At 39.1% G+C, this 26,527-nt stretch overlaps 1 protein-coding gene across 3 annotated transcripts in view; it reads right to left on the reverse strand.

Annotated features, from left to right (window-relative positions):
* Positions 1 to 26,527, reverse strand: part of ALKBH8 (alkB homolog 8, tRNA methyltransferase) — a 90,915-nt gene that overhangs the window by 45,379 nt on the left and 19,009 nt on the right. For all 3 annotated transcript variants that reach the window (XM_058289410.1, XM_058289411.1, XM_058289412.2), the window contains exon 7: positions 25,972 to 26,042. In XM_058289410.1, coding sequence (XP_058145393.1) covers positions 25,972 to 26,042 — 71 coding nt within the window. The remainder of the gene's footprint in view (positions 1 to 25,971; positions 26,043 to 26,527) is intronic.

A 26,527-nucleotide genomic window follows, 5' to 3' on the forward strand; every position in this document is an offset into this window, starting at 1 on the left:
CCTTTTTCCCTTCTTTTCATTTCTTTTTCTTTTTTTAGCTCCATGCATTCAGGAAAAGCTGTCATGACACTTGCTGGATACAAGCTTATGGAACAGTCCTTCAAAGTCTACATTCTAGCAATAACACATTAAAATATAAAAATGTCCAGGTTTCAACAAAAGGTAACAAAACATAAAAGAAACAGGAAGTGATGGCCTAGGCAAAGGAGAAAATTAAAGCACTAGAAACATAAATGAGGACTTAAGACATACCAGACAACAACTTTTTAAAAATTGGTCCTAAATGTGCTTAAAGAGCTAAAGGAAAACATGGACAACAAACTGAAAGAAACAAGGAAAACGAGAGAAGAACACAAAGAAAATATCAGCAGAGAGATGAGATTATGGAAAGGAACCACACAGAGTTGAAGACCACAGTAATAGAAATTTAAAATTCCTTAGAGGGTTTCAAGAGCAGATTGGAGCTGGTAGAAGAAAGAATCTGTGAACTTGAAGATAAGACAAATGAAATCATCCAGTGTGAGAAGAAGAAAAAAAGAAGAAAAGTGAATAGTGCCTGAGGAAACTGTGGGACACTATTAAACACACCTATATATGCATAATGCAAGTCCCAGAGAAGAAGAAAGAGAAAGAAGCAGAGAATATATTCTGGCTGCCAGGCGTGGGGTGGGCTGGGTCAAGGGGGTCAGGCAAACAGGCTCATCTTGATGGCAGGTTAAGAGAGACTTCAGAGAGGTTTCTAGAAAGATGGTGAAGTAGGAAGCTCCAGGAATCAGTCCCTCCATCTAAACAAATATTGATCTGGCAGGAGCTGTCTGAATTAACTCTTCTGAAACTCTTGAGTCTAGTGGGGCACTGTGCAGCATCCAGCAAAGAGCTGGAGGAAGAAGGTGGTAAATGTGATTTTACCCTCTTCACAGTAGCAATCATCCCCCAGCTATGTGGCAGGCATAGCAGGGACTGCAACCTTGGTTCCTGGTACAGCTTGCTGGGGCCAGGCTGGGCTAAAAGAACCTAGTCCTCCAAAATCCAGAAGCGTAAGGTCTGATCATTGCCTTGGCTTAGCTAATTCAGATCCCTAGACGGCCAGCTTTGGGGGTAGTCGATGTTCCAATCCCACCCACCACCCACCCAGGGAAAAGCAAAAGAGTATTAAAGAGATAGTACCTATTTTTTTCCTCTTTCCTCTTTCCATTCTCTGAATGGGAGTCTGAAAAACTCACAAATTGGTTACTCCAGCCCTCAACAATAACAAGATACCTAGTGATTGTAGGAGTGGGAGAACTAAATTTCCAAAGTTATAAAAACATAAACTCAGAATATCCAGTTCTCAACAAAAAAATTACAAAGCACACAAAGAAACAAGAAAGTACGGACTATTTACAGAGAAAAAAAGAACCTGCCAGAAACCATCCCTGCAGAAGCTCATACATTGGGACTATTAGTCAAAGACTTTAAATTGACTCTCTTAAATAAGTTCAATGAACTAAAGGAATCTATGTACAAAGAATTAAAGGAAACTAGGAAAATGCTGTTTGAATAAAATAAAGTCGCCAAAATTATAAATAGGAACAAACAGAAATTTTGGAGCTTCTAAGTACAGTAATTGAAATGAAAGATACATTATATGGATTCAACAGCAGATTTAAACAGGCAGAAGAAAGAATCAATGAACTTGAAGACCAAAAAATTGGAATTATCAGTTGTGAGAAGACAGAAAAAAAAAATGAAGAAAAATGGGGGACCTGCAAGACATCATCAAGTGTACCAGAATGACCAGAGAGAGAGAATGCAGAAAGAGTATATAAAAAAATAATGGCTGAAGACTTCCCAAATCTGATGAAAGATATGAACATAAACAACCAGGAAGCTTAACATACTCCAAACAGGATAAATTCTAACAGATCTACACCAAAACACATTATAGAGAAATTGTCAAAACCCAAAGACAAAGAAAGGATTTTGAAAGTAGCAAGAGTGACTTGTTACATACAAGGGATCCCCAATAAGATTAACAGCAGATTTCTCATCAGAAACCACAGAGGTCAGAAGGCAGGGCCATGACATATTTAAAGTCCTTAAAGAAATAAAATTATTTCAACCAAGAATTTTATAGCCAACAAAATTATCTTTCAATGATGAAGAAGAAATTAAGGCATATGCAGATAAACAAAAGCTGAAAGAGTTCATCACCAGAAGACCTGCCCTATAAAATGGTAACCGGAGTACCTCAGGCTGAAATAAAAGGACACTAAACAATAACTCAAAAGCCATAAGAAGAAATAAAGAACATTGGTGGGGAGTAGGTGTAGCTCACTGGTTGAGTACCTGCTTCCCATGTATGAAGTCCTAGGTTCAATCCCTGGCACTTCCATAAAATAAAATAAAATTACATTAAAGTAAATTAAATTACATTAATAAAGAACATTGGTAAAGATACCTATATGGGTAAAGTTAAAAGCCTGTATTATTGTACTTTTGGTTTATAATTCCTTCTACCAGCCCTCCATATGATTTAAAAGGCAAAGGTATAAAATAACACTGTAAATCTACATTAATGGGCAGACAATGTATAAAGATGTAATATGAAGTAATCTGAGACAATAATAATATAAAGGGGGAGGGAAGGAGAATTACAGAAGTGGAGAGTTGGTACACTACTGAAACCAGGTTGGTACTAGTCAAACTAGGTTGTCATTAGTTAAAGATGTTCACTGTAATTACAAAGGTAACCACTAAGAAAACTTAAAATTATAGTGAAAAGGAAAGAAGAAGGGATTCAAAATGGTACACTATTAAAAAGCAACTAAATACAAAAAGAAGTAGTGACAAAAGAAAAAATAGATAAAATGAAATTCATTAAAATTAAAAACTTTTTTTTTTTAAAGATTTATTTATTCATTTAATTCCCCCCCCTCCCGTGGTTGTCTGTTCTTGGTGTCTATTTGCTGCGTCTTGTTTCTTTGTCCGCTTCTGTTGTCGTCAGCAGCCCGGGAAGTGTGGGCGGCGCCATTCCTGGGCAGGCTGCTCTCTCTTTTCACGCTGGGCGGCTCTCCTCACGGGCGCACTCCTTGCGCGTGGGGCTCCCCCACGCGGGGGACACCCCTGTGTGGCATGGCACTCCTTGCGTGCATCAGCACTGCGCATGGGCCAGCTCCACACGGGTCAGGGAGGCCCGGGGCTTGAACCGCAGACCTCCCATATGGTAGACGGACGCCCTAACCACTGGGCCAAAGTCCGTTTCCCTAAAATTAAAAACTTTTGTACATCAAAAGACATTAGCAGGGAAGCGGACTTGGCCCAATGGATAGGGCATCCGTCTACCACATAGGAGGTACGCGGTTCAAACTCTGGGCCTCCTTGACTCGTGTGGAGCTGGCCCACGCACAGTGCTGATGCACGCAAGGAGTGTCGTGCCATGCAGGGGTGTCCCCCACATAGGGGAGCTCCACGCACAAGGAGTGCACCCGTAAGGAGAGCCACCCAGCATGAAAAAAAAGTTCAGCCTGCCCAGGAATGGCACCGCACACACGGAGAGCTGAAGCAGCAAGATGATGCAACAAAAAGAGACACAGATTCCCGTGCTGCTGACAACAACAGAAGTGGACAAAGAAGAACACACAGCAAATGGACACAGAGAACAGGCAACTGGGAGGGGGGGGGAAGAGGGGAGAGGAAAAAAAAAGACAATAGCAATGGGAAGCGGCTGTGGCTCAAGCAATTGAGCTCCCGTTTACCATATGGAGGACCTGAATTCAATCCTGGGGACCTCCTGGTAAAAAAAAAAGACCTGCACAGTAAGGTGTAGGCCTCCAAGCAGCATGAAGAGCTGCAGGCCCCCATGTGGCGAAGAAATGCACCAAAAAGATAATGACGTAATCGGATAGGGGGGAAAAAAAAGCGAAAAGACAACCTACAGAATAGGAGAAAATATTTGGAGAAGAGATTTCTACACCAATATTCCATGCAGCATTATTCACAATAGCCAGAAGGTGGAAGCAACCCAAGTGTCCATCAGCAGATCAATGGACAAACAAAAGGTGGTATATCCACATGATGGAATATTATTCAGTCATGAAAAGAAATGAAGTGCTGGTTCATACTATAACATAGATCTTGAAGGTATCATGTTGAGTGAAATAAGCCAGATACAAAAAGGACAAATACTGTATTATTTCTCTTACATGAAATACTTCAAATAAGCAAATTCATAGAGACAGAGAGCAGAATACTAGTTAAATGGGTTGGGGAAAGGGGAGAAAGTGAGTTATTGCTAAATAAATATGAGTTTTGGTTGAGGATGATGAAAATAGTCCAGAAATAGATGGTGACAGTTACAGTCTTGTCTAAGTATTTAATGTCAAAGAACTGTCCACTTAAAATGGCTACAATAATTTTTATGTTATATTTATTTTATCAAAATTAAAAACAAAGAAATTAATTATTATTTTTTTAATTAGGGAGAGATTAAAACATTCCCAGAAAAACAAAAGTTGAAGGAGTACATCACCATTAGACCAGCCCTAAAAGAGATGCTAACAGGAGTTTTCCTTTACTCGAACAGAAAGGACAATAAACAATAGATGTAAGTTGAATGAGGAAACGGACTTTGGCCCAGTGGTTAGGGCGTCCGTCTACCATATGGGAGGTCCGCGGTTCAAACCCCGGGCCTCCTTGACCCGTGTGGAGCTGGCCATGTGCAGTGCTGATGCGCGCAAGGAGTGCCTTGCCACGCAAGGGTGTCCCCCGCGTGGGGGAGCCCCACGCGCAAGGAGTGCGCCCATGAGGAGAGCCGCCCAGCGTGAAAAGAGAGAGCAGCCTGCCCAGGAATGGCGCCGCCCACACTTCCCGTGCCGCTGACGACAACAGAAGCGGACAAAGAAACAAGACGCAGCAAATAGACACCAAGAACAGACAACCAGGGGAGGGGGGGAAATTAAATAAATAAATAAATCTTTAAAAAAAAAAAAAGCTTAAAAAAAAATGCTTTAAAAAAAAAAAAAGAAATAAGGATCTCTAGAACAGGTAAAACTGTTGAATAATAACTGCCAGTACTATCATATTCTTGGTTTGTAACTCCACTTTTTGTTTCCTACAGGATCTAAAAGGCAAATGCATAAAATGTAATGATAAATCAGTGGTTTTGGACTCAGTTTGTAATATATGTAATTGGTGATAAGAACTACACAGAAGTGGGGGATGTAGGGGTAAAGGAAGAAACTTTTGTGTCTACTACTTAAGTTAACGTGGTACCAAAGCAAACAAGATTATTACAGACTAAGGATGTTCAATTTTAGTTCCATGGTAACTTCAAAGAAAATATGAGAGAATAGGCAAGCTCAGAGAGACAGAAATTACAGTACAGGTTGCCAGGGGCAGGAAGCAGAGGGAACTGGATGTTAATGCAGTATGGGTGTGGTGTTTCTGCTGGGGTAGATGGGAAAGTTTAGTAATGGAAAGTGGTGAGGATACTGCAACATAGTAAATATAATTAATCCCACTGAAAGGTATGCTTGGAAGTAGTTGAGATGGGCAAGTTTATATTGAATACATGTTCCCACAAAAAGGGAGGGAGGGAAAGAACAAGCAACTTAAGTGACAATGACAAATAGAATATATAATCATAGACATGTCTAACAAGAGAGAGGAGAACGCTCAAAAGCACATTATTGGGACATATGAAAAAGTGGGATATAAACTGTAAGGTTTATATCAATGTTGAATTTCCTGAACTTGGTAACTGCACGTATGTGGTAAGGTGTTTGGTGTATGTACCCCGGAAAAACATGTTCTTAAATTTAAACATTCCTTTGAGTACAAACCCATTGTAAGTAGGACCTTTTGATGAAGTTACTTCAGTTAAGGTTTGCCCCAACCCAATCAGGATGGGTCTTAATCCTAATACTGGAGTCCTTTATAAGCAGAATAAAATTTACACAGAGAAAGAGAAAGCCACAAAGGGAGCAGCTAGAAGCTGAATACCAAAAGAACCTAGAAGAGAAGAGAGGGGACAGGAGAAGCCGCCATGTGCATTGCCATTTGTCAAGCTAAGGACCAAGGATTACCAGCAGCCAGCCCCAGAACACCACAGTCTTTGGGGAGAAAGCATCATCCTGATGGTCCTTAATCTGGATTTTTTTCCTAACCTTGCAACCATAAGCAAATAAATTCTCAATGTTTAACTCAACCTGTTTCATCATATTTGTTTGTACAGCCTAGGAAACCAAAATAGTTGAGTGAATATGCTTGTTCTTAGGAAATGTACATGGCAGTATTAAGTGTTCAAGGAGCATGATGAATACAACCTATATTTAAATGCACAGAAAATGGGTTGATAGATGAACAGATAGAGCTATAGATAAATGGATGGATGGATGGATGGAAGGATGGATGGACAGATGGATGAACAGATGACAGAATGATGGATGTATTAGTCAGCCAAAGAGGTGCTGATACAATGTACCACAAATTTGTTGGCTTTCATAAAGGGTATTTATTTGGGGTAAAGGCTTACAGTTACAAGACCCTAAAGTGTGCAAATCAAGGTTGGTTGCTCACCAAAGTCAGTTGCCACGTATTGAAAGCAAGATTATTGCTGATCTCTGTGAAAGTTCAGCCTTCCTCTCTCTCAGCTACAGGCAGGCATAGGGCTTGTCTCTCTACCCAGGGCCACAGGATCAAAGCTCTCTCCTCTTTCATATCATGACAAAGTTCTATTGAGCTCTCTCTTCCCATGTATCTTCTATGGTTCTACTTGAGTGTCCATTTATATAGCCCACAAAGGGGTTGCAGACTCAACCCTAAGTCATGCCCTACTGACATGGTTGAATCAAGCCCTAATTTTAACATAATTTAATCAAAAACATCTCAGCTGAATCTAATACAAAGGGTATCATGCCCAGAGGAACAGACCAGTTTACAAGCATAATCCCTATTTTGGGAGGGATTCATAAATAATCTCAAACTGCCACAATGGGTAAATAGTTCCTATTCCAGAATAAAAATGATATTGCAAATGTGGCAAAATGTTAAAATTGGTGGATCTGGATCTGTCAGTTCTTGTACGGGGTTTGCATTATTTTTGTAAATGTCCAGTAAGTATGAAAGAATTTCAATTTTTTTTAAAATTTAAATGAGTTTTTCAGGGATTTTATGCTTGTTTACTTGTTAGACTTTGGTGTACTATACTCAGCAAACATTTTTAAATGAATGAATGAACTCAACACAAACAATTTACGTAAAAACAAAGAAGCACATCTTATATTTTTAAACAGAAAGCTTTCTAAATTCCATTTATTTATTTTCTGAGCTCTTCTCCTTAAGCAAACAAAAAAATCAACAGATTTGTATATACAAAGGAAGACAGCTAGAATAACAAGAACAATAATGGGTGTTGGCTGGTGGTATGTTCATGATAATGCCCATGTTCATGATGGTAAGAGTAGAAACAACAGTAGAGCTACTGCTATTATTATTAAATGCTTATCAACTCCCTATGACAATTTAAGTTTAAGTAGTATGTGCCAACTCAATTTATGGATAGAAAGCACAGACGTTATTTCTCTGAAGTCAATAAAAAGTCACTGATGGCCTAGTACCCAAGTCTCCTGACTTGCCCAATGCTAAACACAGCCCCAGGTCACATATCTAAGAATCTGGAAACAACGCACAGATGTTTTAGCTTTTTCACTTTCTAAAACTGTCCTGAAATATTTAATTAAATGATGAGTAGAATCTCCACTGGGGTTCTATATTATTTCATTTCTATTTATTCTTTCTTTGAAAGGCTATAAAACAAAGATGTTTACCATGTTCAAAGATATAAATGTTAAACTTGAAAACTTCAAAACTAGAAATGATAAAAAGTGACATTGTAGATCTGGAAAAAACATTCTGCAACTGAAAAATAGCATAACTGAAATTAGGACATCAATGAATGAGTTTAATAATAAATTATAGATGAAGAAAGAATTAATGACAAAAGAAACTATCTGGAGTAAAACATGAAGAAACAAAAGATAGAAAACAGAAAAGAGGGTAAGTGAAATAAAGAATACAGAGTGGGAAATAACTGAGCGCCTGCTTCCCATATACAAGCCTGGGTCCAATCCCCAGTATCTCCTAAAAACAAAACAAACAATCGAAAAAACCAACTCTCATTGGGGAGCGGATGTAGCTCAGTGGTTGAGCGCCTGCTTCCCATGTATGAGGTCGTGGGTTCAATCCCTGGTATCTCCTTTAAAAATATATATATATATATAAAGAAAGAGTAGATGAGGAGAGAGAAAATAGGTCAGAAGCAAAAACTGAAGAGATAATGGCTAAGAGTTTTTCAGAATTGATGATAAAACCAATCCACACATTCAAGAAGCCCAATAAATCCCAAGCAGAATAAGAAAACTCATCAAAATAAACAGAAGCAGCAGACCTATCAAAATAAAATTACAGAGAAACAAAGGTAAAAAGGCTTAAAAGAAGCTAGAAAAATTAACAAAGATCAATTTTAAAGGTAACAAGAGTAATAACTAAGCCAGAAGGAAGTAAATGAAGTCTTTAGTACACTGAAATAAAAGAAATGCCAAGTTCAAATTCTAGAGCTAGTGAAAATATCCCTGAAGAATGAAAGTTAAATAAGACAGCTGCACTGCAAATCAACAGAACAAGCGTTGGACAACAGGAGAATAGAACTAAAGGAAATTCTTAAAGGAGATACTTTTTACGAAAGGAAAATGATCCCAAATGAAAGGTCTAAGATATGAGAAAGAAATGAATAGCACAGAAGGTAATTATGTCTACATGCACAATGACTACACAAATCAAAAGAAATGAAGGGAACTCAAATACACAATCAAAAATATAATTTAGAAGAGAGTAATGGAATTAGTGTTAGAGAGTAAAAGTATTCTAAGGTCCTTATATTGTCCAGCAAGAAAGTAAAGATAGCAACTAACCTTTGACTTTGAATGATTTGCAAAATAATTATGTTGAGTGAAAGAAGCCAGAGTACATACTGCATGATTCTGCTATTTAAAAAATTCTACGGGAAACGGACTTTGGCCCAGTGGTTAGGGCGTCCGTCTACCACATGGGAGGTCCGCAGTTCAAACCCCAGGCCTTCCCGACCCATGTGGAGCTGGCCCATGCGCAGTGCTGATGCGTGCAAGGAGTGCCGTGCCACACAAGGGTGTCCCCCGCGTAGGGGAGCCCCACGCGCAAGGAGTGCACCCATAAGGAGAGCCGCCCAGCGCGAAGGAGGGAGCAGCCTGCCGAGGGATGGCGCCGCCCACACTTCCCATGCCGCTGACGACAACAGAAGCGGACAAAGAAACAAGACGCAGCAAAAAGACACAGAAAACAGACAACCGGGGGAGGGGAGGGGAATTAAATAAATAAAAATAAATAAATAAATAAAATCTTTAAAAAAAAAATAAAATAAAATAAAATAAAAAATTCTAGAAAACACAAAGTAATCTATAGTTTGAGGAACAAAGGAAGGGAGGGTCAAGAGGTAACTTTTGGGGGTTATGGATATGCTCATTACCTTGGGTGTGGCGAACCTTTCACAGGTATATACTTAAATATGTGTGGTGGCAGACTTGGCCCAGTGGTTAGGGAGTCCGTCTACCACATAGGAGGTCCGCGGTTCAAACCTCGGGCCTCTTTGACCCATGTGGAGCTGGCCCATGCGCAGTGCTGATGCACGCAAGGAGTGCCCTGCCACGCAGGGTGTCCCCCGCATAGGGGAGCCCCACACGCAAGGAGTGCGCCCCGTAAGGAGAGCCGCCCAGCGCGAAAGAAAGGCAGCCTGCCCAGGAATGGTGCTGCACACACGGAGAGCTGACTCAGCAAGATGACACAACAAAAAGAAACACAGATTCCCGTGCCGCTGACAACAACAGAATCAGACAAAGAAGACAACGCAGCAAATAGACACAGAGAACAGACTACTGGGGTGGGGGGAAGGGGAGAGAAATAAATAAATAATCTTCAAAAAAAATAAAAAAATAAATATGTGTGTTTACTGTTTGCCAATTATATCTCTATAAAGCTTTATTTTTTAAAAACTGTGGGATGCAGTTAATACAGTCCTCATGAGCAAAATTCATAATCTTAAAAAATCACGTCAAAAATATTTCCCAGGTTCTAAGTTGATTAATTGGTAGATAGTGGTATAATTAACCAAAGCAGGAAACCCAGGAAGAGGAAAGGTTTGTTTTGTTTTGTATGGGAGAATAGTAGTGAGAAGTAAATGGCTGAAAAAAAGATACCATGTTTTCATTTAGACAAATGCAAATGTCTTTTTAAAGCCTAAAAGTTCTAAAGTCTGAGGGAAAAAAATCAAGCCCAGAAATAATTTTGTATCCCCCACATCATTTAGGACAATGCTGGTCATTTAAGAAAAAGATCTTTTAATGGACTGCCATTTAATCAACCATCATTTTCCATTATTTCTGGAAAGTGTCCTTTGCCCTGAGTATTTGTTGATAAAAAGCAACTCTCTAATAGGTTCACGTACTTCTGTTCTCAACAATTGAGCTGTATGCTTAACAAGTCAATTGTGTATGTTCCCAAACTCAATGTGCTGGTTATACTTGTTACTGTAGTTATTTAATTTAATTAAACATTTCATAAACCAGTGAAAACTGAGTAAGACAAGACCATTTTTCCCTGTATAAACTAAGTTGAATATTGTAGAAAAACTCAGTAAAAATGAATAAGTTGTTGTAACAGATGGGAAAATTCAACAATAAAATACTGGGAAAAAAACATCAACATAAAAAACCACATTAGTGTCTATAAGCTTTTGCTTCACTTTAAAGAAAGGGAACCTGGAAAGACAAGGCATCTGACCCTCAAAGAAAGAAAGGCCTTAACCCCACACTAAAATATTGGTGAGTGAATTTATATATGTTAAGCTAAATTAAATGTTTGCACTATGTATCGTTATTATTGCCCAATTTAAGTGACTTTTTCCAACTGACAGCAAAATCTAGGCTCCAATTACTTCACCAAAACAGGCTTCTACTATAGGTTTCTGGACTCAATTGATTTTCTAAATTTTATTCTAGTTCTACAACATATTTGGAGTGATGTAATACTACTGTCTTGCTGCAGAGTAAATGCATGTGATTCTGACAGAAATGTAGGAAAATCAGCTCTCAAAGTTTTTAGACTCCAAATACAGCACACTGTGAAACAAACTATAAGCAGATTGCTGGCTAAAATAGGTATGTCCCTTTGCCATTATCTTTATTGTACGGACATGAATAAAGAAGATTCTCTTCCATATAAAAAAGATAAAAAGTATACTCTCAGAACTGTCAGTAATGAGTCGCATTTACTCAATTTATACAAAAGGGAATTTTGACTTCCAAGAGATCTTGAAAGATGAGAAAATTACACAAAAATTGAAGACGCTTCAGAACGTATATTAATAAAGAACATGTGTAAAAGTGAGAACAGAACTCAATATACAAAACTAACATAATCAAGGAAGGTAAAGAATTTACAGATTGACTTATTTCTGGCCCATAAACCAGAAGATCTATTTGTCTACACACAGAATTTTTGAATAAAAAAATAAAGTTCTATAAAGACACACTGGATAAGAAGAAAAGTAAAGATTTGGTCCAAGGCCATGCTGACTGCACTATGATGAACAACAAATAATCCCATGTGAGAATTTTGCTCTTTTCCACATCTACATCACATACACAGCCATACAGAAGTAACTATGGCTATTGATAAAAAACATACATATGCACAAATGCAAGAGAAATATATATCCTCTAGGATGAAAGCTCATTATCCTATTAATGCTAGTTAATGCATTCATGAGACTGATGAAAAATTTCACAAATAAACCATAAAGGATGACAGAAGGGAGAAAGCTACACAGCAAAGAAAATCCATTTGACAGAATTTCTGAAAAAGTGAATATGCCAAGGTTTCTTAGATAAGAAAAAAGTATGGGGCCTGGAATTAAGATAAAAATGGGGAAGAAGAGATTGTTTGGCTTCTGAGGTAGTAAACATTCCTTACATATACATCTTTTAAGGGGTGAATTTGAGGGTAGAGACAAGAGTCAGTAGGACTGAAATCTAGATACTATTTGTTGTGTAAAGTTGTATAAAGGGAAACGGATGTGGCTCAGGTAACAGGATTCCCACCTACCACAGGGAGGTCCCTGATACGGATCCCAGTGCCTCTTAAAGAAGACAGCAAGCTGGCATGATGGGTATGCACAGCAAGCTTGACACAAGAGACGCAAGAAGAAAAAACATACTTAGAAACACAATAAAGCAGGGAAAGGAGGTTCCCAGTGCCTTCTGAAAAGAAAAAAAAAGAAGACAGCAAGCTGGCAAGACAGGCAGGAGCAGTGAGCTGACAGAGCAAGATGACACAAGAAGAGATGCAGGGAGGAAAAGCATAACAAGAGACACAACAAAGCAGGGAACAGAGGTGACTCAAGCTATTAGGCATCTCCCTCCCACATCAGAGGTCCTGGTTCAGCTCCAGGTGCTTCCTAAAGAAACAAGAAAGATGAGCAGACACAGCAAGTGCAAACAATGAGGGTGTGGGAAGAAATAAATAAATAAAAATCTATGAAAAATAAAGTTCTATAAAGAAAATACCTTTGTTTTCTTTTTCCAGTTTATGCTGAAGATTAGAAAGTAATGAAACATATATCCATTAAAGCAATGAACTTCTAAAAGGAAAATGCCCTGTGAGTCATTCTCAGTAGACAGAAAAGTGATGAGAATTGTTCCAGGATCAGAACATCTCTAGAGCAAACTACACATAGACCAAGCTGAAAAAACCCACAGAAGGTACAAAGCCATTCAGCCAGCAATAGAGAAAGTGGGTATATCATGATATCTCATGAAGAATGTCTATTCAGTACCCTATTACAAGAAGGAGGTGGATGTGGCTCAAGTGATTGGGCTCCTGTCTACCGTATGGGAGGTCCAGGGTTCGATTCCCAGGGCCTCCTGGTGAAGGCAAGCTGGCCTGCCTGGCAAGCTGGCCCGAGCAGAGAGCTGGCCCATACAGACTGCTGGCCTGTGCAGGAATGCTGGCACACACGGAGTGCTAGCCCACACGAAGAGTTGGCACAGCAAGATGACACAACAAAAAGAGACACAGAGGAGAGACAATAAGACATTAAGACAACAAGACACCAGGGAGCTGAGGTGGCGCAAGAGATTGAGTGCCTCTCTCCCACTCCAGGAGGTCCCAGGATCGGTTCCTGATGCAACCTAAAAGAGAAGACAAGCAGACACAGAAGGATACACAGCAAACGGACAGAGAAAGCAGACAGTAAGCACAAAACAATGGGGAAGGGGGAATAAATGAATAAATGGATAAATCTTAAAAAAAATAATAACCTATTACAAGAGATCCAGCTGGTCTCAACAGCAATTTGCTGAAAGCATAAGCCTGGAGAGCAGACAATATAACAAGAACTATAGTCCCACAGTAGAAATTTAATAGATAGGGTCTTCATTACACTAGTATTCAATTATCCCACCCCACTCAGTTATAAAAGTCACCATAATAAGAAAGATTTACTGGTGAACCAACTCTCAAAAAATAAGCCCTTGCCAAATGTTTAACACCAGCACATTCGTCAGTCTTTAAGTGGCTGTTGAATGCTACAAATATTAGCCAATGCAATGCAAATATGAAACAAACTGAATCTTGAAAAAGGCAGGAGACTTCATGAGGTTGATGAAAGGAAAGTCAAAGAACAACTCAAATCACATATGAAGCCATATAACATTTGACAATCTGGCAAAGTCAGGACTTTAACAACTGAAGAAGAGAAAAATTTTTTTAAAAAGTACAAGTGCTTCAAAATGAAATGAAATGGAGACAACCAGCAAGATGGCAGCAGAGTAAGGCGCTCCTAGAGTCAGCTCCAGCTGCAGGGCAGTTAGCAAACACCCAGAGCTCTCTGGAGCTAGCTGAAGTGCCTGTTTGGGGGCTCCAGGGGGCCAGAAGAGCATCCTGTCACATCCTTGAAGGAATGGAAGGAGAAGACTGTCCACCTGCAGAGAAGACTCCTGAGTAGAGCGCTCCATGCCCTGGAGGCTGGTGCCATCCTCCACTGAAGGCACAAGCCGCCTCAGGAGCCATTCAGCGGCTGGAATTTAAAGCTCAACTTCCCAAAAATGGGGGAGGAAGAGACGGTTGGGCACCAACTTCAGCCACTGATGAGTAAATTCAGCGGGCTAAAGTATAATCCTGAGAACAGCTAAAGTTTGAGGCTGTCCAAGTCAGAAAGAGGCTGGGAACTACCATCTGAACTCTGCGCATGGCATGAGGGCAAGCGGGGCAGACTGAGGATCCCAGTGCTGGGGGGGGCCGGCTTCTTTCCATCCAGGTCAGATTGCAGCTCTAGCCTAGACCCCAGTGCCACCTCCAGCATGGAGGAAGCTGCGGGGACCTGGGCCAGCCTCTCTGGGAAATTACTGGCCAACCCGCAGAGGCCGGTGACTATCCTACTCTCGTGGCACAAGTCGCCCCAGGAGCTATTCTGTGTCTGGAATTGGAAGCTCCATTTCCCAGAAATAGGGGAGGCTGAGACAGTTGCTGCCCACACTTGCAGCTCCATCCCCGCCCCAGGCAAGGGAGAAAGGGACATGACGCTTCATCAGTCTCTCTGGGCCACTACAATCTAGCCCTGCACAACTTGGATTATTCCACACAGGTGTGCCTCTGACCCTATCCCTGACAAAGGAGAAAGTTGGGAGAAGTGTCATTGGTCCCTGGTGCAATGAGGGCAGCTTGAGCCTCCACAGCTTACAGCACCAATTACAATCTTGGCTCTGACTGCACAACCAACAAGGGAGAAAGGACAGGAAGCCCTAAAACAATGAGAAAAACTGCACCAAAAAATAAATACTCTAGTAAGCCAGATGCCAAGACACCAACAAAAAAATTACAATCCACACCAAGAAACAGGAAGCTATGGCCCAGTTAAAGGAACAAGATAAGCCTCCAGATAAAATAAGAGAGTTGAGACAACTAATCATAGATGTTCAAACAAATCTCCTTAATAAATTCAATGAGATGGCTAAAGAGATTAATGATATTAAGAAGATACTGGATGAGCACAAAGAAGAATTTTGAAAGCATACATAGAAAAATATATCTTATGGGAATGAAAGGTACAATAAATGAAATTTAAAAAACATTGGAATCATATAAAGGCAGATTTGAAGAGGCAGAAGAAAGGATTGGTGAACTTGAAGAAATGGCCTCTGAAAGTGAACATACAAAAGAACAGATGAAGAAAAGAATGGAAAAAATTGAACAAGGTCTCAGGGAACTAAATGACAGCAAAAGGCATGCAAGCATACATGTCATGGGTATTCCAGGAGAAAAGAAGGGAAAAGGGGCAGAAGGAATATTTGAAGAAATAATGGTAGAAGATTTCCCAACCCTACTGAAGGGCATAGATACTCATGTCCAAGAAGCACAATGTACTCCCACCTGAAAAAAATCGGAACAGACCAACTTCGAGACACATACTCATCAGAATGTCAAATGCCAAAGACAAAGAGAGAATTCTGACAACAGCAAGAGAAAAGCAATGCATAACACGTAAGGGATATACAATAAGATTAAATTTTGATTTCTCACCAGAAACCATGGCGGCAAGAAGACAGTGGTCTGATATACAACAAGAGAAAAATTTCCAGCCAAGAATCTTATATCCAGCAAGACTGTCTTTCAAAAATGAGGGCGAGGGAAATGGACTTGGCCCAGTGGTTAGGGCGTCCATCTACCACATGGGAGGTCTGCAGTTCAAACCCCGGGCTTCCTTGACTCGTGTGGAGCTGGCCCGTGCGCAGTGCTGATGCGTGCAAGGAGTGCGGTGCCACGCAGGGGTGTCCCCCACTTAGGGGAGCCACACGCGCAAGGAGTGCGCCCCATAAGGAGAGCCGCCCGGTGCAAAAGAAAGTGCAGCCTGCTCAGGAATGGCACCGCACATATGGAGAGCTAACACAATAAGATGACGCAACAAAAAGAAACACAGCTTCCTGTGCCACTGACAACAACAGAAGCGGACAAAGAAGAACACACAGCAAATGGACACAGAGAACAGACAACTGTGGGGGGGGGGAAGGGGAGAGAAAGAAAGATAAATCTTTAAAAAAAAATGAGGGCAAGATTAGAATATTCACAGATAAACAGAAACTGAGAGGATTTCTAAGCAAGAGATCAGATTTTCAGGAAATACTAAAGGGTATGTGAAAGCCTAAAAAGAAAAGACAGGCGAGAGAGGCCTGGAAGAGAGGACAGAAATAAAGATTATATCAATAAAAGTAACTAAAAGTGTCAAAAAAGTGGGGAAAATAAAATATGGACAGATAAAACTCAAATAGGAATAAACTTAACCAACGATGTAAAGCACTTGTTTTCAGAAAAGTGCCACTTAATGTTAAAAGAAATAAAAAAAGGCCTAAATAACTGGAAGAACATTCCATGCTCATGGACTGGGAGACTAAATAATCATTAAGATGTCAATTCTACTCAAATTGATATACAAATTCAATGCAATTCCGATAAAAATTCCACCAGCAATAAAAAAAAATTTGAAAACACGATCATCAAATTTATTCATAAGGGTAAGGGGCACGGAATAGGAGGAACATCATAAAAAGGAAAAGCAAACCCTCATCTCCAGATTTTAAATCATATTACCTAGCTATAGTGGTAAAAACAGCATAGTACTGGCATAAAGACAGACACATAGACCAATGGAACCAAACTGATGCTTCAGAAACAGACTCTCACGTGTATGGTCAAGTGATTTTTGACTAACCTGTCAAACCAACACAGCCTAGGCAGAACAGTCCATTCAATAAATGGTACTGAAAGAACTGGATATCCATAGCCAAAAGAAGGAATGGGGACCCCTAAATCACACCTTATCCAAAAATTAACTCAAAATGGATCAATAACCTAAAAATAAAAGCAAGAGTCATAAAGCTTCTAGAAGAAATTGTAGGAAAATATCTTCAAGACTTGGTGGTAGGTGGTGGATTGTTAAAGGAGATAAGAGAGAGGCTGAGATGGACTAATGATGTTTAATGTATGTAGAAGTTTTAATTAGCTTTACTGTAAATGTGTGGAAATGGGTAGAGTGGATGGTAACAAATAGTAACAGCTAGTTTATAAATGGGGATGTGGCTGAAAATGGTAGTCTAGATATGTAAATGACAAATGACAGAATGCTAGAGAATATAGGAAACGAACAGAACAGTAAAACAAGAGGTGCATGAGAACTGTGGCTGATGGTACAGATCCAAGAGTGTCCTTTGTGAGCTAAAGCAAATGTACATCACTACTGCAGGGTGTTGGGAATATGGAGAAGCATGGGAAAAATACAGCTGGAGAGGCCTAACATACTTGCATCTATGCGAAAGATGTACTGTGTTGATAATGAGGCAGTGAGCCAAATGTACACTATGGACTTGGTAACAATCAGATGATATTATCTTATCTGTAGCAAGTGTTCCACCACAGTGTGGTGTGTTGATGGAGGGGTGTTGTTTCGGAATTCTGCACATGTGTATGACTGTTTTATAAGTTTACAACATCTGCCACACAAAAAAAATTTATTAAAAAATAATAATAGGGTGGATTCGGGAAAAAAACACACCAAATGTAAGATAAGGACTATGATTAGTAGTAAGATTTTTACAATATTCTTTCATAATTTTTAACAAATGTCATATGACAATGCAAGGTGTTGGTGGAGGGTTGATGTATGGGACCCCTGTATGAGGTTATGCATGTTTGCTTTGTAAGTTCACAACTTTCACTATACACTTAATTGTTTACATATGTTCATATATAAATGATATAAAGATAATAATAATAGGGTTGGTTGTGGGGAAAACACTTTGGTTAGTAGCTATATTTTGACAATGCTCTTTAATCATTAGTTAAAAAGCTTTAACAACACAAGTTATTGGTGGTAGGGTAAGTTAGGAGAGTCCTATATGATGTTACATATGTTTGTTTTGTAAGTTCACAACTATTATTATACACTTATTGTTTATGTATGTCTATTATGTATGAGTGATATACTTCAATAAATTAATTTTTTTTTTAAATGAAATGAGTATCAGAGGACTAAGAGAGAATCGGGGAAAAACAGTTCTAAAGTCAAGCTATAAAATAAAATTTTTTATCATGCTATCATTTTTATCAGAAAAATAAAGCCAAATCTAATTTATGTAACTCATTCTGTTCAAAAAATTAGTATATAATTATAATCTTAAGTGTTGTTAAATTTAAAAATGAAAAAAACTACACTCATAATTTTCAGTTCCATTTTTCCATCTAAATCTTAAGCTTTTTCTTTCTTATTTAGAATAAAGGTTTGGTTTTGGTTTTAGGTAGATGCACATTAAATGCTCTTTTCATACTCAGCTGACCGAGTCTTATGGTACTTGCTGAACTGATTTGATTATTTGCACAACAGCACTACTAGTTCATTATCATAAGGACGGTTATGTCAAGTGCATCTCTCAAAACATGCCAGGCCAGGGACTGCAATTGAACGGCAGGAAAAACCTGTCAGTGAGGGAGTACCAGAAAGCAGAAGGCTGCTTGATTTCAAAGGGTATTATTCTTCAAATGTGCTAATGCATCCTACACCATATTTCCTAAGCTAGCCCTTAGGTAGGGGAGCATTTCAGCAGCCACATAAGTGAAAAGAAAAAACTTAATAATCCACATCAATCTAGGGCACTCAATGCCAAGAACGTGCTTTTACCTCTCTGCTCATTTAAGCCCCATAAATAATCCTTTGAAGAAGTTATAATACACTTTCATTATTATGATATCTGGAATTTGATGAAGCTGCAGTTGAGAAAGCTTGAATGACTTGCCCAAAATTTCACAATTACATAGTGACAAAACAGCAACTAGAACCCAGGTCTCTTGACTCCTAGTACAATTCTCGTTGCCTTGTACATTCTCAACCATGAAACCTACAAGGGAAATAAGGAAAAGCAAACCAACGCCCAATTTTACTTATCTGGCATAACTCAGTTGCTAACCTCCTCCTCCTCTTCACTATTGAAACCCTATTTTACATTCATTCTCCTTTTTTGATTTGCTGGCAGGCCCCTGATTTTGTTCAAGAATCAAGTCTATGCCCATATAACTCAGGGGCAAATTCTGATATTCAAAAGAAAACAAACTTTCTGTCAGACAGGGCCAGATAATACATATTTTAGGATATGTAGGCAATACAGTCTCTACCACAACTACTCAACTGTGTCACTCTAGTGTGAAAGCAGCCATTAGTAATAAAACGTGAATGGCTGTGTTCCAATAAAATTTTATTTACAAAATCAAGTGGTGCTGGGAAATGGATGCGCTCAAGCAGTTGGGCTCCCATTTACCATGTAGGAGGTCCAAAGTTTGATGCCCATATGGCGAGCTGGCCCACATGGAGTGCCAGCCAATGCGGGAATGCCCCCTGCGCACAGGAGTGCCCCACCCCACACAGGAGTGCCAGATAATGTGGAGAGCTCGCGCAGGAAGATGACGCAACAAGAAACACAGAGGAGAGACAATAACATGACATAGCAGAACAGGGAGCTGAGGTGGTGCAAGAGTGATCGCCTCTCTCCCAGGATTGGTTCCAAACTGCCTAATGAGAATACAAGCAGACACAGAGGAACACATAGCGAATGGACACAGAGAGCAGACAACGGGGGTAGGGGAGGAGGGAATAAATAAATCTTAAAAAAAAAAAAATCAAATGGTGGGCTTGAGTTGGCCTGCAGACCATAGTTTGCCAATCTTTGATCTAAGTTCTTCTTGGTATTCTTGGTAACTCCATTCCCCTTGCAAGTGATTGATTTATAGATAAGGAAGAGATTCAGTTCTAGGTCATTGGAGGCTTCTGGCAAAGTTGCCCTTAAAAAGAAAAATAATGGACATTGTCACATCTGATCATGATACCTGGAACTGAAACAGCCATCTTGCAGCCATGAGAAGAGCTGGCAAGCTGGGAACTGAGCGAAAAAAGGGTAGGGGTAGGGGTGGAAAGAACCTGGTTTCTTGAAGAAATCACTGAGCTAAGCCAGCAAATTAAAACTTTTGAAACCAGCCTTCCTGGAAACTTCTTTTATATGAGATATTAACTTTTTTTGGTTGTATAATAATTTTCAAACAGGTTTTTGGCAGTTACAGCTAAAAGCATGCAAAGTTTGTGATAAAATCACTTTCTCGCATTATACCACTTTTATTCTCTGCAAAGTAATTGCCACTATCTGATATTTTTCTGCTTATTTGTCTATCACACCTAATCTCCCAGAATATAAACCTGAAAATAACAGACGGCGTTGTCAATAGTTTACTGCTTTGGCAGTCAAAGAGATCCTGCTGAGACATGCATGAGCGTAATCTCTGGAAAGACCTCCCGACTCACTTTGAAGTCTCTTAGCCATATAAACTCATTTGTCTTTACCTTTTCTCCCTTTTGGTCAAGGTCTTTTTCCAGTTGCATTGCTAGCTGGTGCATGGTAGTAATCCCTCGGTCCCAGGGAGGCTCGTCCCTGGGAGTCATATCCCACACTGGGGTGAAGGTAATGTATTTATATGCTGAGCTCAGCTTAGAGAAAGTCCACATTTGAGGCACAAGGAGGCTCCCAGGAGGCAACTCTTAGGCACCCTACGTCACTAGGCTAAGTTTCCATTTCAAGAGTAAAGGTTCATTAGCACAGTCATCAATATAAAGGGTCTGTCAATGGACCATCCTCCTTCACTAGTCATTGCCCCTGTACTCAGGGGATTCTTACTGATCTATTAAAAAATGTGGCAGAGTTCCCCAGGATAGGAATTTGATATTCCTTCAGATATTGTTTTTGAATCTCCACCCACTGTGATAATGCCCCATGAACATATGAACACATTCATATGCCTTATATGTATGCCCAGGTAAGCTTCCTCCCAAGTATCTCCCATCACTGACACCCCGCACCAATGATCCTTCCCTGCCACAGTTGTAAACCTTCTGTGATCCAAAACATCTTCAAAAATGGAGCCTTTAAATAAAATAGCCAAATATGATTAATAAGAAAATGAATAATGATAGTTTTAAAAATAAGAAATAAATTTTTTTTAAAATTTTAAAACAGTAAAAATTAAAAATAAAAATTTGGGATAATAAAAATAATGAAAAAATATATTTAAAAATTTTTTTGCCATTTTCCCTTTCATCATTGTAAGTTGATGAAAGCTGTTGTTCTATATTTACAGTGACATTGTCTTCCACTCCTGAAGGCTCGGGGAGACATTCTGACCCTATAATTAAGGCAGACAGCTCAAGTGTTTGATGCCTTGACAGTGGGCCCATCTTTGGAATTTATGCTCCCCAGAGTGACAGAGTTGGACTCAGTTGTGGTTTCCTTACACATGGCTCTTCTGTCCCTCTATTTGAACCTATAATTACCATTAGAGTTGGTAGGTGTACATCCAAGTGACTTAAATCTTTGGGCTGTCCATGTGCCAGCTGGGCCCTCAATCACATCAGAGTTGTAATACTTACTCTTCAGTTCATTGGGCTCACTCAGACAACAAACAAGGAGGTGAGAATGGACTACTACCATACCAAGGAACCAAGAGAGTCTACAACTGCAAGCAAGAGAGTCCCATTCATCAGCCCTACAGGATGATAGTCCCTTCTCAATTAGAGGTGGAGTGGACATCACCATCTCAGAATGCTCAGGATTGGGGAATGAACTATGGACTAAAGTAAGCTTACTGGTATTCTACAATAGACTTATTGTGATTCTAGCAATGAAAGAAATCATACCATTGATGTGGAGGCAATAGCCACTGGAGGTTCTGAGGGCAGGGATAGGAAAAAACAGGAGTAATACGGGGACAGTTTTGGGACTTGGGAATTGTCCTGAATGACATTGCAATGACAGATACAGGCCTTTATAAATTTTACCATAACCTACAGAATTGTGTGGGAAAGAGTGTAAACTACTATGTAAACTTTAATCCACACTTAATGGCAATGCCCCAAAATGTGTTCATCAATTGCATGATTGCATCTCACTACTGAAGGATGTTGTTAATGTGGAAGGTGTGGGGAGCAGAGCATATGGGAATCCTCTATATTTTTAATATGACATTTGTATAATCTAAGTATCTTTTAAAAAATAAAAAAAATAAGATTAACAAAAAAAAGGTAAAGAAAAAATAGTTTACTGCTATATTTCCAGCACCTAGAATAGTGTCTGACATAAAAAAAATGCCTTCAATAGATATTTTTGAATGAATGAATGAATAAATAACTCCATTTTATATACTGATATAAGAAGAGGCTCAGAAAAATTAAATAACCTGTCTAAGGGGCCCAAAGTAATTAATAACATGACTAGAATTCAAGCACAGGACTCTGTAGTTCTAGTCCATGTTTTTTTGCTTATTTGGTTTTTTTTGTTTTGTTTTACCATACCAAAACAACCTCCATTGCTCTCTTCCAATTTATCATGACAGCATGAGATGCTTATTACAAAAATCAGAAATAAAGTCATGTAGTCATGTAAAGGCTATGCAGAACTTTGACATATAAAGCAGAGAAGACAGGATTTTATTCTAGAGATAATCAGTCTCTGTCTTGTTTTCATATAAAGCAGCCTACTTTCCAAAGCACTTTCACATCTATCATCTCACTTGTCTCCTCCATGAAACAGATTAGCCACACTACAGACTACATTTAGAAGGTGAAAAACGTGTGAGATAAACTCATTTGTCTAATACCACCTAACAAGCTAAGGCCACTTAGGTTTAATACAAAGCCCACCTAGCTAATGTTTTTTCCGGTAAGGATTTCAGAAAGATAGATTAATCCAATATGTTTATGCACAGTAAACTGAAGTGGGGAGAGACTAGAGTCTAGGGACACATAAGAATACCATGGCAGAAATCTAGGCCAGAGGTGATGAAAGCCTAGAGCCACTTGAGAAGAAGCAGCAAGAGGATTTACAGACAGATTTGCTATACGGATAAAGGATTTTAGCTGAGGAGACCCAAACAAAACAATAAAAAAAGAAACTCTTGGAATAAAATGAAAGTTAATGTAGGCACTATAATAAATTCTTAAAACAATTGAAGATGTCAAGGATGAGAAAATAAAGAAAAAGGGACAAAGGTATGGTACAGATTCTAGGTCTGGGGCCAGAGCAAGGAGAGAATTCAAGTAATTACACAGCATTAAAACTAACAGAATAGCACAGAGTATAATAGCAGATAAATGCAAGAAGAAAAGATGGCAGCCTTCTTTCTGGTGAACACTGGAAATTATTACAGAAATTAAGAATTTATTACATTTATTACAGAAGTGAAGGCTTCAAGGAAGGAGCACTAAAAGAATACCTTAATAAGCCTTTATATGTATGCGCTACTCTAAGTTTGAAAAACATATTCACATGTATTAACTTATTTTATCCCCATCACATTCCTTCAGCCAGGAAAGAGATACTCTTAATCCCATTTTATAGATGAAATAAAAGTTTCAAGTATACTAGACTTTTAAATAGCATTAACTGAAGTGTTCAGTAAACTAACTTTTACAAATCACAAAAGTTCCCTTGCCCTTCAAATCTATCTTTTAAGCATACTATTCTTGTCATAAACTTACAACACACATGCTTTCCAGCTATTATAAAGAGGGCTTTGGGGCAGCGGACTTGGCCCAGTGGTTAGGGCGGCCGTCTACCACATGGGAGGTCCGGGATTCAAACCCCAGGGCTCCTTGACCTGGGTGGAGATGGCCCATGCGCAGTGCTGATGCATGCAAGGAGTGCCGTGCCACGCAGGGGTGTCCCCCGCATAGGAGAGCCCCATGCGCAAGGAGTGCGCCCCATAAGGAGAGCCGCCCAGCACGAAAGAAAGTGCAGCCTGCCCAAGAACGGCACTGCACACACGGAGAACTGACACAACAAGATGACACAACAAAAAGAAACACAGATTCCCATGCCGCTGACAAGAGAAGTGGACAAAGAAGACACAGCAAAATAGACATAGAGAACGGACAACTGGGGTAGGGGGGAAGGGGAGAGAAATTAATTAATTAATTAATTTTTAAAAAAGAGGGCTTTGACTGTATAGCATAGTGAAACCTCATGTGAAATATGAATATGGGTAATAGTGCATATATAAAACTGTTTTTCTTTGAAACTAAATTAATGAATGCTAATGTTACAAGATATTATATCAGGTAAAAATACAATCAAAGTAAACTATGGTCAGCAATATATAGCAATATATTAATAATCCTAAAAAAAGGAGGGCTTTTACCAAAAATCCAATCATTCAAATTGGCAGTTGAAGCACATATTTCTCCAGGGACACCACATGGGGATGATGATTACAGGAGATTTTCAGTTCATAAAGAGCAAGTTTTTCCTTCTTTACAACTTTTGATTAACAATTGTAAAGACCTTACAGGGTGTTGGGGGAACACTCAGTCCCCATTCCTATCTCCATAGAGGGAGGAAATTTCCCTAGGAGTGAAAGTATAGGAAAACACTACATGCTTTTCTTCACTCCTTCACCTATAACACAGTAGAAAAGAAGAAAGCCTTATCTGATTGGTTAGAGTGGAACCACCTTGCTTAGCTCAGCCCTTTTCTTTCTTTTTCAGATCATGCTGGTTTGTAGGATCTAACCCAAGCTCCTCGCTGTCTTAACGTTATAGCAACAGGCTCTGTCGCTGAGGCAGAGGTATCCAGTTGTCTAGCTCTGACAGTGGCGAGGTAGATATGTCTCTAATTCAGAGGTGGAATATTAACAAGTCCACAGGGCTACAGAACTGAAGCCGTGTTCTTCCAACAGTTTTACCAGCAGTGAAGCTGACACTCTTATCCGCATTTATCCTTGTCTCCTTTCTAAACTTGGCTACCAAACTGGGAAGACAAGATAGGGATATTCTTTATTGGTCTCCTCAAGCTCCAAGCCATGATAAGAATAAAAATAAACCAGACACAGAAGGCCTTTTTCTTTTTCCTTCCCCTCTTCATTGCTGACAGCTTCTATTGAGAATCCACAGGTGTAGCTGATAAGCCGTTTGTTTGCATATCAAACAAACAGCATTAATTCTCAGGCCACAATATCAACATGATCATACAAATCCAGCATGATCTAAAAGAAGCCAAAGCACTGAAGACCTTGTAATGGGAATTTTACAAATACTGAATGAAGAAAAAAAAAATAGCATTTGCCTCCAGAACAAGATCAGATTCTGAAGTAATCTCTAGTTAGATAAGATGATTTCATATTTCAAGGATTCTCATAAATTTAAAATTCTGAATTCTAGCTAAAAATACTGTCTTCCGTTTGTATGGATCACTTTAAATCATGTTTTTTCTATCTTCTTTAGCAACTCAATCAAAGTGTAGCTACAGAAAATCAGTGGGAAAAAAAATACCTGGGCCTCTTTTTCCTCATAAAAAGGAGAATGTTACCTCCTCTGCCCAGAGTTTTTGAAGGGACTGAATCAAGTAACATGTGGAATTATTTATCAAAATTCCTGACACGTTTTAAGTGTTCTTTCCTTTTCCTATGGCCCGCAGCTACTATCTTTTGCCACTAGATGGCAATGCTGCATCAATAAAATCAAAAGCTGACTAAAGTGCACTCAAGGTAAATCCAGATTTTATTTAATTAACTACTAAGAGTGAAATGCATGAAAAACTAAATTACAGGTGTTTTCCTGGCATCTGATGAGCTGAAAGACAAACCACTGGACATATAAAAGGAGAGGTTGTGACCATTTCAGGTTCTGTGAGAAAGGAAAGTGTTGATCCTTTTCATTTTAAATCTTAATTCAGTTTAATTAAGCAAAGTCGAAAAGCCTATGAAAAAGATATTTTACAAGGTAAAGTGTATATTTACAGCTAATGAAAGTGGTTGAACATTTACCTCTGCCCCCAAACTGAGAGAAATGATCTCATCCTCAAAAGCAGAATGTGTATCAATATGGGGAGGAATTCCTGAAATGGAAAATAGAATAAATGTCACTTAAATGTTCCTTGCAGTAAATTTAAGACAATACTAAATACAGTCTCACACTTCTGGTAAAAAAATTATTTGGAAATCAGGAAGGTACTATAATTTTAGTTAAAAGGAAACATTTAGAAGGACTATGACTAAACTTAAAGGAAATGTAAACTAAAAATATCTTAACTTCAAGTCCCATTGCGACTTGACTATAAAATTAAAGTCTTGAGAGTCACTACTTAACTAGGACACTTATCTAACACCAGCTCAAGAGAAAGGTGTGAAAGATAAACACCAAAGTCATTCCATAACCATACACCCCCACCACTTGCAAAACCTAATAGTCACGTGTGACTTTTAAGCAAACCAGTAATTAAGTTGTACCTTCCTCCACCACCCTACCAACCTGTTAACTGAGCACCTTCTAAGTAAAAGGAACTTTGCTACAGGAGAGGGTATAAAGCAAGTAAGACACAGT

This window comes from Dasypus novemcinctus, chromosome 27 (assembly GCF_030445035.2).
Source record: "Dasypus novemcinctus isolate mDasNov1 chromosome 27, mDasNov1.1.hap2, whole genome shotgun sequence".
Classification (NCBI taxonomy): domain Eukaryota; kingdom Metazoa; phylum Chordata; class Mammalia; order Cingulata; family Dasypodidae; genus Dasypus; species Dasypus novemcinctus.